Below are 13,833 nucleotides of genomic sequence, written 5' to 3' on the forward strand. Positions count from 1 at the left end.
AATGTATTGTAATGTAATGTAATGTAATGTATTGTATTGTAATGTAATGTAATGTATTGTATTGTAATGTAATGTGATGTATAGTAATGTAATGTATTGTAATGTAATTTAATGTGATCTATTGTAATGTAATGTATTGTAATGTAATGTATTGTAATGTAATGTATTGTAATGTAATGTAATGTATTGTATTGTATTGTATTGTAATGTAATGTAATGTAATGTAATGTATTGTAATGTAATGTAATGTATAGCAATGTAATGTATTGTAATGTATTGTATTGTAATGTAATGTATTGTAATGTATTGTATTGTAATGTAATGTAATGTAATGTAATGTATTGTCATGTAATGTAATGTATTGTAATGTATTGTATTGTAATGTAATGTATTGTAATGTAATGTATTGTAATGTATTGTATTGTAATGTAATGTAATGTAATGTACTGTACTGTAATGTAATGTATTGTAATGTAATGTATTGTAATGTAATGTAATGTAATGTATTGTAATGTAATGTACTGTAATGTAATGTATAGTATTGTAATGTATTGTATTGTAATGTAATGTAATGTATTGTAATGTATTGTAATGTAATGTATTGTATTGTAATGTAATGTATTGTAATGTAATGTATTGTATTGTAATGTAATGTAGTGTAATGTAAAGTAATGTATTGTAATCTAATGTAATGTAATGTAATGTAATGTATTGTAATGTAATGTATTGTAATGTAATGTAATGTAATGTATTGTAATGTAATGTATTGTAATGTAATGTAATGTATTGTAATGTAATGTATTGTAATGTAATGTACTGTAATGTAATGTATTGTAATGTAATGTAATGTAATGTACTGTACTGTAATGTTTTGTAATGTTTTGTAATGTAATGTAATGTATTGTATTGTAATGTAATGTGATGTATAGTAATGTAATGTATTGTAATGTAATTTAATGTGATCTATTGTAATGTAATGTATTGTAATGTATTGTATTGTAATGTAATGTAATGTAATGTAATGTAATGTATTGTATTGTAATGTAATGTATTGTAATGTAATGTAATGTATTGTATTGTAATGTAATTTAATGTGATCTATTGTAATGTAATGTAATGTATTGTAATGTAATGTATTGTAATGTAATGTGATGTATAGTAATGTGATGTATTGTAATGTAATTTAATGTGATCCATTGTAATGTAATGTAATGTATTGTAATGTATTGTAATGTAATGTGATGTATAGTAATGTGATGTATTGTAATGTAATTTAATGTCATCTATTGTAATGTAATGTATTGTATTCGTATGTATGCTGATCTGTGGAGGATTGCATTTCTGCAACAGAAACAGAAAGATGAGATCTGCAGTTTTGTTTTTAATATTAAGGGTAGTTAGTTACTCATGTCATTCAGTTCAACTTCTCTCGCCCTCTCCTCCTCTCGCTGTCTCAACCTGTCACACAGGAAGCGATCCAGCTAGCTGTCGTCACTTAAAGGGCCAGTGTAGTCAAAATTCTGTTTTTCCTTTGTTTTATATCATATTGTACAACAGCTGATAAAACGAACACTATAAAAGTGTAAAAATTCTGCGTTAATTCCTGTTGATGGTTAGTTGATTGTTGAAAATACAATCTGAAACAGGAACTGGTTGCATCACTGCCTGGTATGGCAACCGCTCGGCCTCCGACCGCAAGGCACTACAGAGGGTAGTCCGTACGGCCCAGTACGTCACTGGGGCAAAGCTTCCTGCCATCCAGGACTTCTACACCAGGCGGTGTCAGAGGAAGGCCCTAACAATTGTCAAAGACTCCAGCCACCCAAATCACAGACTGTTCTCTCTGCTACCGCATTGCAAGCAGTACCGGAGCACCAAGTCTAGGACAAGAAGGCTTCTAAACAGCTTCTAACCCCAAGCCATAAGACTCCTGAACATCTAATCAAATGGCTACCCAGACTATTTGCATTGCCCCCCCTCCACTCTTTTACGCTGCTGCTACTCTCTGTTATTATCTATGCATAGTCACTTTAATAACTCTACCTACATGTACATATTTCCTCAATTACCTTGACTAACTAGTGGCCCCGCACATTGACTCTGTACCGGTATCGCCTGTATATAGCCTCTACATTGACTCTGTACCGGTACCCCCTGTATATAGCCTCCACATTGACTCTGTACCGGTACCCCTTGTCTATAGCCTCCACATTGACTCTGTACCGGTATCCCCTGTCTATAGCCTCCACATTGACTCTGTACCGGTATCCCCTGTCTATAGCCTCCACATTGACTCTGTACCGGTACCCCCTGTCTATAGCCTCCACATTGACTCTGTACCGGTATCCCCTGTATATAGCCTCCATATGGACTCTGTACCGGTCCCCCCTGTATATAGCCTCCACATTGACTCTGTACCGGTACCCCCTGTATATAGCCTCCACATTGACTCTGTACCGTAATACCCTGTATATAGCCTCCACCTTGACTCTGTATCAGTACCCCTGTATATAGCCTCCACATTGACTCTGTACCGGTACCCCCTGTATATAGCCTCCACATTGACTCTGTACCGGTACCCCCTGTATATAGCCTCCACATTGACTCTGTACCAGTACCACCCTGTATATAGCCTCCACATTGACTCTGTACCGGTACCCCCTGTATATAGCCTCCACATTGACTCTGTACCGGTACCGCCCTGTATATAGCCTCCACATTGACTCTGTACCGGTACCCCCCTGTATATAGCCTCCACATTGACTCTGTACCGGTACCCCCTGTATATAGTCTCCACATTGACTCTGTACCGGTACCCCCTGTATATAGCCTCCACATTGACTCTGTACCGGTACCCCCTGTATATAGCCTCCACATTGACTCTGTACCGGGACCGCCCTGTATATAGCCTCCACATTGACTCTGTACCGGTACCGCCCTGTAAATAGCCTCCACATTGACTCTGTACCGGGACCCCCTGTATATAGCCTCCACATTGACTCTGTACCGGTACCCCCTGTATATAGCCTCCACATTGACTCTGTACCGGGACCCCCTGTATATAGCCTCCACATTGACTCTGTACCGGGACCCCCTGTATATAGCCTCCACATTGACTCTGTACCGGTACCCCCTGTATATAGCCTCCACATTGACTCTGTACCGGGACCGCCCTGTATATAGCCTCCACATTGACTCTGTACCGGTACCCCCTGTATATAGTCTCCACATTGACTCTGTACCGGTACCCCCTGTATATAGCCTCCACATTGACTCTGTACCGGTAACACCCTGTATATAGCCTCCACATTGACTCTGTACCGGTACCGCCCTGTATATAGCCTCCACATTGACTCTGTACCGTAACACCCTGTATATAGCCTCCACATTGACTCTGTACCGGTACCGCCCTGTATATAGCCTCCACATTGACTCTGTACCGTAATACCCTGTATATAGCCTCCACATTGACTCTGTACCGGTACCCCCTGTATATAGCCTCCACATTGACTCTGTACCGGTACCCCCCTGTATATAGCCTCCACATTGACTCTGTACCGGTACCCCCTGTATATAGCCTCCACATTGACTCTGTACCGGTACCGCCCTGTATATAGCCTCCACATTGACTCTGTACCGGTAACACCCTGTATATAGCCTCCACATTGACTCTGTACCGGTACCGCCCTGTATATAGCCTCCACATTGACTCTGTACCGTAACACCCTGTATATAGCCTCCACATTGACTCTGTACCGGTACCGCCCTGTATATAGCCTCCACATTGACTCTGTACCGTAACACCCTGTATATAGCCTCCACATTGACTCTGTACCGGTAACGCCCTGTATATAGCCTCCACATTGACTCTGTACCGTAACACCCTGTATATAGCCTCCACATTGACTCTGTACCGGTACCCCCTGTATATAGCCTCCACATTGACTCTGTACCGGTACCCCCCTGTATATAGCCTCCACATTGACTCTGTACCGGTACCCCCTGTATATAGCCTCCACATTGACTCTGTACCGGTACCGCCCTGTATATAGCCTCCACATTGACTCTGTACCGTAACACCCTGTATATAGCCTCCACATTGACTCTGTACCGTAATACCCTGTATATAGCCTCCACATTGACTCTGTACCGTAATACCCTGTATATAGCCTCCACATTGACTCTGTACCGGTACCCCCTGTATATAGTCTCCATATTGACTCTGTACCGGTACCCCCCTGTATATAGCCTCCACATTGGCTCTGTACCGGGACCCCCCTGTATATAGCCTCGCTGTTGTTATTTCACTGCTACTCTTTAAATACTTGTTCCTTTTATCTCTTATTCTTATCTGTATTTTTTGTTTTAACTGCATTGTTGGTTAAGGGCTCGTAAGTAAACATTTCACTGTAAGGTCTACTACACCTGTTGTATTCGGCGCATGTGACTAATAACATTTGATTTGATTTGAACTTCTAATCAGCAGGTTTGCGTGGTCAGGAGTTTCAGCTTTCCATGGTGACGTCCCCATGAGGTCAATTAGTGAATAGAACAATAACAAAGAGAGTTCCAAACCTCTCTGCCAATAACAGCTAGTTTTCAGTTTTCCCCTCCACACTCAGACCAGTCTCAGATTAAGCCACCATCTCAGATGGTTCTGAAATGGTTTTATGTAGTTATAAACAGATTAGTTAAGCATTCCTGACACATTATTTTGTTGAAAGACAATTTTAACTCTCAGAAAGCTAAATGAGTGAACGCAAATTGGCCATTTCAATTGATAGGATTCGTATAGTTTTCAATAAATATAATAGCCAACATCCAATTTGTACCAAACCTCAATGAATAAAACTTGACGAATCAAAATAAATGGTAAAATCTCACCGACAGACCCCCACAAACCCCACACAAAGCTTTTGACAATTTTTGGGGGGGAATCCTCATGTCTTAACCATTGTTAAGAAGAGGTTTGGTCCAAATTGAATGTTGGGTGCTATGTTTATTGAATATTACACAAATCCAACAAATTGAAATAGCCAATTTGGGTGCAATCAATTAGTTAATTTCTCAGAGTTCAAATTATCTTTCAACAAAATAATGTTGCAGGAATGCTTATCTTACCTGTTTCTAACTACAGAAACAACTTGGGAACAATCTGAGATGGTGGGTGTTTAAGTGCTCTTTCTTGTGCTTTTTAAGGTGGAATGACTTAAAACGGCTGCATTGGGCCTTTAACCCTTAAGACTGTTTCTGCCTGGCCCAGTCCATTCTCAGAAAAAGTGAGAAATGTCAAATTTGCCGTAAGGCATGCCACACATTCTACAGCCAGACAGTGGAGACTATATGTCATGGTGAGAAATGAGAGGGAGAGGGGAGTGGGGGAGAGGGAGGTGAGGGAGAGTAATGAGAGGGAGGTGAGGGAGAGAAATGAGAGGGAGGTGAGGGAGAGAGAGACGGAGGAAGAGAGAGGAGGGATGTGAGAAAGGTTATCAGTGTGGCTCCATGGTTGGCACTCTCTTTCTCTCTCTCGTTCTCTCTCTCTCTCTCTCGCTCACTTAACCATCTCTCTCTCTCTCTCGCTCCCTCTCTCTCTCTCTCTTTGTCACTCTCTCTCTCTCTCTCACTTAACTGTCTCTCTCTCTCTTTCTCTCTCTCTCTCTCGGTTTCTCTTTCTCTCATTGACCACGTTTACATGCACACAGTATTTCAGGATAAGCTGTTTACATGGACCTTTGGTATCCCCCTCATGAGAATCCCTGTTTTCATGAATAAACTGAATATTCCTCATCTAAGTTCATATGGGTTAAATGGAATATTAAGTGAAATATGGACACTGACTGTAGACCTATAACCTCTCACATGTAATTTAATATGAACTCCTGCAGAATAATGCCTTTCTTCCATAAAAATTTAAGAACAAATGTTAATTTTTTAAATATGATTTATTTATTTCAGCATCTGTTGAGAAAATGTGAATGAGCCTGAGAGGTGTAATCGTTGACACATTATTTCAACTGTATAAATGATGCACCTAAGATCAAGATGCACCTAAGATCTTTCATCATTTTCTCAGTTTTAAATTTTATTACAACTGTTCAAACTGATGACAATTGGACATTTTACACAGGACCAATCTTACCAATGATTTTTCTTTTTTTAGTTATTGTGTTTTTTCCCCCGGTCCCTAAACGAAACAGACAATTTTACCAGTGTTAACTAGATTACTATTCATTCTATCAATGTAAGACATTATTCTGGTGAGCACTGCTTTATTTAGTCTCATAGGGCAACAAGGTATGACAGAAGAGAAACTGCATGTATATAACTAGATTACAACCAAATGTTCGAAATGATTTGTGGAAATGTGTCTAAATTAGGTGTGAAAGTAGCCAGTAGGCTGTATGATCCAGTGGAGAGTATCAGCTTAATTAATTATTAAGGAATTATTATGTTGAACTGTGTGGGTATCCTTCTTTTTGAAGTGATTTTGTTTCACAATCAGATCAAAACATGACCGCCCAACATCCATGATAATGCGATACTGACCCTGCGCAGATCGTGAAAAACAACTCTAAGCCTAAATACGCTAAGATGTATCTCGTCTAAAATCAGCATAGCCCACAATCTTTTTCGGGTTATTGTAAACGGGATATGACGTTTAGGTATATACGTCAATTCAAAAACAGACTACTTGAGTATCCCGAATAATACCAGGATATTGGTGCTCATGTAAACACGGCCATTCTCTCTTTCTTACTGGGGATCGAACATTGTGTCATAATGTGCCAGCCAACCAGGATCAGGCCAGGGTTTACATTTACAAACCATGGCAGACAGTGTGTATGTCTGATGGATTCAACAGGTAAAATGTTCATCTCCTTCTGATGAAAGATACTGATATGACTGTGCTTGCCTTGGTTTCCCCATTAAATCAGTCAACAACAACAAAAAATGCATTCCGAGCTATTGATGTTGTTGTTGTTTTGTTTAAAGTTGCATTATTAATCAAGTGAAGTCATCAATAAAGGTGATTGGAAGTGGAAGTCTGGAGCAAGCATGAATAAAGTAAACAGCTAGCTAGAATTTCTAAACAGCTGTAGAAGATAGTTTATGTTTGTGTTTGCAAACGGTTGGAATGTACGTGATGGCCACGTCACATGTTGTTGGGATGTTGGTGTTGTTTGTCGGTGTTGTTGACAAGCAGCGGGGGAACAAACAAACAAACAAACCTTTGAACACGTCAAGGTTGCCTGGTAACGCGACTTTGCATTGCATTGAATCCTATGCGGGGCAGAAATCAGCGTTTGAACCAGGAACGTTTCCTTTCACGACCTCCACAAACCCAGAACGTTAAATAAAATGATACGTGCCGTGATTCAAACACGAATTTCTGCCAGACATACCATTTCAAATGCAATTAAACATCGGCTTTCCAGGCAAATGTTGTTGTTCAATCTGTATTCAACCTGGTAGATGCGCACATCATTGCACGACTAATAAATAAAAAATTAAAACAATGAGCGCGATATCATTTTGCCAGTATTGGAATATGATGTTGGAGAGAGAGAGAGAGACCATTGGAATATGATGTTGGAGAGAGAGAGACCATTGGAATATGATGTTGGAGAGAGAGAGAGAGAGAGACCATTGGAATATGATGTTGGAGAGAGAGAGAGAGACCATTGGAATATGATGTTGGAGAGAGAGAGAGACCATTGGAATATGATGTTGGAGAGAGAGAGAGAGACCATTGGAATATGATGTTGGAGAGAGAGAGACCATTGGAATATGATGTTAGAGAGAGAGAGACCATTGGAATATGATGTTGGAGAGAGAGAGAGACCATTGGAATATGATGTTAGAGAGAGAGAGAGAGAGAGAGACCATTGGAATATGATGTTGGAGAGAGAGAGAGACCATTGGAATATGATGTTGGAGAGAGAGAGAGACCATTGGAATATGATGTTGGAGAGAGAGAGAGAGACCATTGGAATATGATGTTGGAGAGAGAGAGACCATTGGAATATGATGTTAGAGAGAGAGAGACCATTGGAATATGATGTTGGAGAGAGAGAGAGACCATTGGAATATGATGTTAGAGAGAGAGAGAGAGAGAGAGAGACCATTGGAATATGATGTTGGAGAGAGAGAGAGACCATTAGAATATGATGTTAGAGAGAGAGAGAGAGAGAGAGAGAGAGAGAGAGAGAGAGACCATTGGAATATGATGTTAGAGAGAGAGAGAGAGAGAGACCATTGGAATATGATGTGGGAGAGAAAACGTTTTAGAGTCTCTTGAAGAGGGCGGAGAGAAGTCATAAAGGTGCTCATGATTGGATAGAGTCGTGTGACCACGCCTGTTGGTGGTATCTTGGTGTATATTGAAGCGCTGCGTTCAGCCACATCTGAAACTAGTGGGTATCCTTCTACGGGAGCGACAGGTTGAAGTGCGAAGAAACGAGCTATTCTTGCTTCAAAGGATTCCCCCCTCCCCCCCTCCAAAATTACACGATCGCCTTTCTTTTCTGTTGCCATTGGATCCATAACACTGCGCGGGGCTGGATTAAATTGAGACCACTTTTTGTTTTTGTTTTTCCCTTTGAAATTTTCTTTAAAAACACCGAACAACGATGGGTTCCCAAGCGTCCAAAGGAGAGGTAGTAGTGGAGGCGAAAGCTGCTGCCGCGGACGCGGTTACCGTCAAAACTAACGGACAGGTATGAAACGCTCTCTCATCCCACCAGACAGCACACCCTTTACTCAACTAACTAAAAGTAGCTTAGTAAATATTTTATGTGGTATATAATGTTGCTATTTAATTTAAAAACGAGGTTGGTCTGTTTCGATTATATTTTTTTTCCCCGAGAATAAATCTGCATCTTGGTTTTAGTCAAAGGTTTGTGGCCAACATGGTCACCAGTGACAGCTGGCTAGTTACGAACACTAGATTGAAACTGACAACGTGTTTGCTGCTAAATCCGTGATCTGCTGTTTGAGAAAGAACCAAAAAAAATACACATAATATCTAAAATAACGTAGTTAATTCTGGGTTTGGACCGGGAGCATATGCCACCGTTAACTATGCGAGGTTCTAGCTAGTCTCAGTCGGTTACGGTTCCAAACCCGTGTATTTGATACATGTGCCATGGAGGGGAGGGTTGGAAAGGCGAGGACGCACGTAGACAAGCTACCCCTCATGCATAAAATATCAGAGACAATTTGTGAATTATGGATTTAAAAGCAGCGTTTTTAACAGTGGATGTCAATCTAATCACACCGAATTTATGCAGCCCATCCATGATGGATGAAGTTGCAGCCCCTCAGAACCGGCGAGTCTAGACATGTCTCGATCAGTGACTGTAAAACGTTATTTTATAGACAAATGCAAAATCGACATAAATCACATATTCACCTTGTGAAATTAATGTACATTTTTTTGTCAATGCATCATCGGTTTCATTGGCCTTTTAAAAAAAATATATAATTGATAGTTTTTTTTCATCGCCTGGTCCAGGTCTTTATTGAAAAGATACCCCTGTGTGCGATGTGGCACCGTCGCCGCCTGTCGTTTTCTGGTGGTTCTACAAGGCGTCGGCTTTTGAGCGACACGGTGGTTAATTGATGAGCACGACGAATTGTCGTTATATATCTCAATGTGTTGATGCTTGTGTTTGAGTCACAGTGGAAAAATCAAATGTAAATTGTATTTTCTTTATTAATTGAATTGTATTTTCTTTATTTATAACCATCCTGTAATTTTGTTCCTTCATTTTTCCCTCCTTCCCTCCTAGGAGAATGGCCATGTCAAGTCCAACGGTGACGTCTCTGCCACAGAGACGGCCGCCACCAACGGTTCCACTGACGCCGCCAAGGAGCCCGAGGCGGGCGCAGGAGGGGACGCCATCGAGCCAGCGCCAGCCGCCGACAAGGAGGCCGCCAAACCGGAAGGTGAGGCCGCCGCCAAGGATATCCCCAAGAAGAAGAAGAAGTTCTCCCTGAAGAAATCATTCAACTTCAAACTGAAACTGAAGAAGACCAAGAAAGAGGAGGTGGTGAAGGAGGAGGAGGCGGCGGCCGCTCCCGCTGAGGAGAAACCAGCTGAGAACGGAGCCGCTGTGGCTTCGGAGGAGAAGAAAGAGGAGGTGGTGAAGGAGGAGGCTGCTGCTCCTGCTACAGATGCCCCTAAGGCAGAGGAGGTGCAGGCTAAAGCTGAGGAGGTGAAGGAGGCTCCTAAGGAGGAGGTGAAGGTGGAGGTGAAGGAGGCGGCTGCCGCTGCTCCTGCCCCAGAGCCCACCAAACCAACAGAGGAGACCAGCTCGACTCCCACGGCAGCAGCCCCCTCCCAACAGAAAGCAGAGTGATTGTATCTTTACCCACAACAAGGACTGTGAACTGTTTTTCAAGAGAGAGAGAGAGAAAAAATTGAGTTATATATATATATATATTTATATATGTGTATATGTATACATATGTATAGATATATGTATATGTAAATATATACACATTTATGTGAGAGACTCCTTCGTGCCACTTTTGTCATGGTAACAAGATGACAGACTAGATTCACTAGTTCACTTCCCTGGTTACGACCCCTGGTTACAGCGAGACATCTGAACCTGTTAGTGTTATGTGCTGATTGCTGTGGGACATCGGGGAGAGTGGAAGACACAGTTATGGATGGGAGTTGAGTTGACATGTCTTTCTCAAAACACCCAGCTCAAAAAGATGCATCAACGCGAACAAGCTAGATAGGATAGGACACCAACCAACCACCACATGAAATAAAATAAAAAATAAACAAGAAATAAACAAAAAAAGACTTGCCAACTTTATACATTCCTATATTTTAACCCAAAATTTGAAGTATTTTGTGGTGTTACAATAGAGAAACATTTTAAAGATTCAGAGAAGCTATGTCTTGTTTTGTTTTAAAGAAGAAGAAATCAATAAGTTTAGATTTTTATCTTGGCTATAAAAAATTAAAAAAAGAGAGAGGAAAAAAGAAGAACAATATAGCTTGCTATGTTCACTGTTGCAGTTTTAAAACAAAGCAGAGTTGTTGATCTGTTTGTGGTGTGTAAGCCTGACTCTTGCTTGATGGTCTCTGTAAATACATTGGACTGATTCTGTTCTTTATTTTGCTAATGTTGACAGATGTTTATGGTTTTATTCTAAAGTTGGAAATGGTAAATAAATGTTGGTCACCAAAACCTGCCCATTGTTGTATGGAGATTGTTATTTTTAGGTGGGAAGTGTGATTTAGTAGTACAGCGCGCGCTGGCTGGGGGGATAACAACATTAGGATTAACTGTTTATTGTGGTCATAAACATTCCTTTATACTGAACAAAAAACGATAAACACAACATGCAACAATTTCAAAGCCTTTACAAAGTTTATAGAAGGAAATCAGTCAATTGAAATAAATTCATTAGGCCCTAATCTATGGATTTTCACATGACTGGGAATACAGAGATGGATCTGTTGGTCACAGAAAAAGGTAGGGGCGTGGATCAGAAAACCAGTCAGTATCTGGTGTGACCACCATTTGCCTCATGCAGCGCGACACATCTCCTTCACATAGAGTTGATCAGACTGTTGATTGAGGCCTGTGGAATGTTGTCCTACTCTTCTTCAAGGGCTGTGCGAAGTTGTTAGACATTGGCGGGAACTGGAACACGGTGTCGTACACATCGATCCAGAGCATCCCAAACATGCTCAATGTGACATGTCTGGTGAGTATGCAGGCCATGGAAAAACTGGGACATTTTCAGCTACCAGGAATTGTGTACAGATCCTTGAGACATGGGGCTGTGCATTATCATGCTGGAACATGAGGTGATGGCGGCGGATGAATGGCACGACAATGGGCCTCAGGATATCGTCACGGTATCACTGTATTCAAATTGCCATCAATAAAATGCAATTGTGTTCGTTGTCCGTAGCTTACATTTACATTTTAGTCATTTAGCAGACGCTCTTATCCAGAGCGACTTACAGTAGTGAATGCATACATTTCATTTCATTTCATGCATTTTGTTTTTTGTACTTATGCCTGCCAATATCATAACCCCACCTCCACCATGGGGCACTCTGTTCACAACGTTGACATCAGCAAAGCGCTCGCCCACACGACACCATCCACTGCGGTTGTGAGAGGCCAGTTGAACGTACTGCCAAATTCTCTAAAACGACATTGGAGGCGGCTTATGGTAGAGAAAGGAACATTACATTATCTCGCAAGAGCTCTGGTGGACATTCCTGCAGTCAGCATGCCAATTGCACGCTCCCTCAAAACTTGAGACATCTGTGGCATTGTGTTTTGTGACAAAACTGCACATTTTAGAGAGGCCTTTTATTGCCCCCAGCACAAGGTGTACCTGTGTAATAATCATGCTGTTTAATCAATTTCTTGATATGCCACATCTGTCAGATGGATCGATTATCTTGGCAAAGGAGAAATGCTCACTAACAGGGATGTAAACAAATGTGTCCACAAAATTTGAAAGAAATATTCTTTTTGAGCATCTGGAACACTTCTGGGATCTTTTATATCAGCTCATCAAACGTGGGACCAACACTTCACATGTTGTGTTTATATTTTTGTACAGTGTACAATGTGCTTTCCAATTCTAAGAATCAATCAGTTACATTACATTTTCCGATAGGAATGTGATTCTTGTAAGAGCACATTGATATGTTTTAGACTTCTCATAGTCCACAATCCCTAGATTAATGTCCAGCTAAGAGAAAGCCTGACATTCTTGACAAGCCTGACGAATGAAATATGTAATCAACCAATCACACATAGTAGTAAACCACTTACAACTGAAAACAAGAGTGGACAATACCTAATTTGTCATCATTTTAGACATAGGCTATTAGTTCGCACAGAGAAGAAGTTTTGATGGAGTATTGGTAAGTGCTGATGGAGAGGAGAGACTACTGCAGAGTATTGAGATCCACCCCATGATGCTACATTCTAGGGCTATGGCACAATCTCATTATATTTTTTCTTGACTCCTCACGTCCTCTCTCACCTCCTTTTCAAAGACATATTGGATAAGATAGTTAGAGGGACTTCCCTCTGACCTTCTCCACCAATGTGTTTTGAGAAGGAAGGATGTGAGGAGTCAAGGAAATGCAATTGAGATTCTCCCTATGTACCTTTTTGTCTCTCCTTCTTCCCAAAGTGTGCACTTGTTCACTACCCTTCACTGTGTTGAAAGGAAATGACTGGCCTAAGAAGCCCACGCCTCCACCAAACCAATGCTTTTAGATTTGTAATAAGTAGTGAACGGAACAAGTGCACACTTCTGGAAAATGATAGAGAATTGGAAAGCAGCCAATGATCCTTGCATGCACCCACATTATCCCTGTGACCTCTGTAACCTCTGTAGTGACAGCATCTCTCAAGACGTCATTGCTAAGGACTTAAATACCTCCTTAAATCTAAAAACATTTTAATCATATAAGAAATAACTTCTCCTCATGTATTCTTCCTTAATAATAAAGTTAATTCAATTGAATTTGTTGAACTCTAAATCGTTGATCCTGATCACGGTTGGTTGTAGGTTTGCATCCCAAATGACATCCTATTCACTATACTGTATGTAGTGCACTAATTTGGACCAGAGTCCTATGGGGAATAGGGTGCCATTGGGGATACGCCCACTGACCTAGTTCACATGGTGATATGATGAGTTGAGATCAGAGTTATTTCTAGTCATCCCAGCCTTCAAACAATGATGAATTATTCAAACACGGATGTAACTCCACATTTGTGTTCAGCCATCCACAGTTGCTTCAGCCATTTTGCACAGATTGCAGAGGCA

The 13,833-nt window shown here is 40.8% G+C and overlaps 1 protein-coding gene across 1 annotated transcript; it reads left to right on the plus strand.

The window, feature by feature from the left end:
- Positions 1–8,349: 8,349 nt before the first annotated feature.
- On the plus strand, positions 8,350–11,216 carry LOC106570689 (MARCKS-related protein 1-B). Its single transcript, XM_014143162.2, has 2 exons — positions 8,350–8,717; positions 9,792–11,216. Exons 1-2 carry the CDS (start codon positions 8,631–8,633, stop codon positions 10,359–10,361), a joined length of 657 nt encoding a protein of 218 aa, XP_013998637.1. The 5' UTR covers positions 8,350–8,630; the 3' UTR covers positions 10,362–11,216.
- Positions 11,217–13,833: the final 2,617 nt, after the last annotated feature.

The sequence above is a fragment of the Salmo salar genome, chromosome ssa14 (assembly GCF_905237065.1).
Source record: "Salmo salar chromosome ssa14, Ssal_v3.1, whole genome shotgun sequence".
In the NCBI taxonomy this organism is placed as follows: Eukaryota; Metazoa; Chordata; class Actinopteri; order Salmoniformes; family Salmonidae; genus Salmo; species Salmo salar.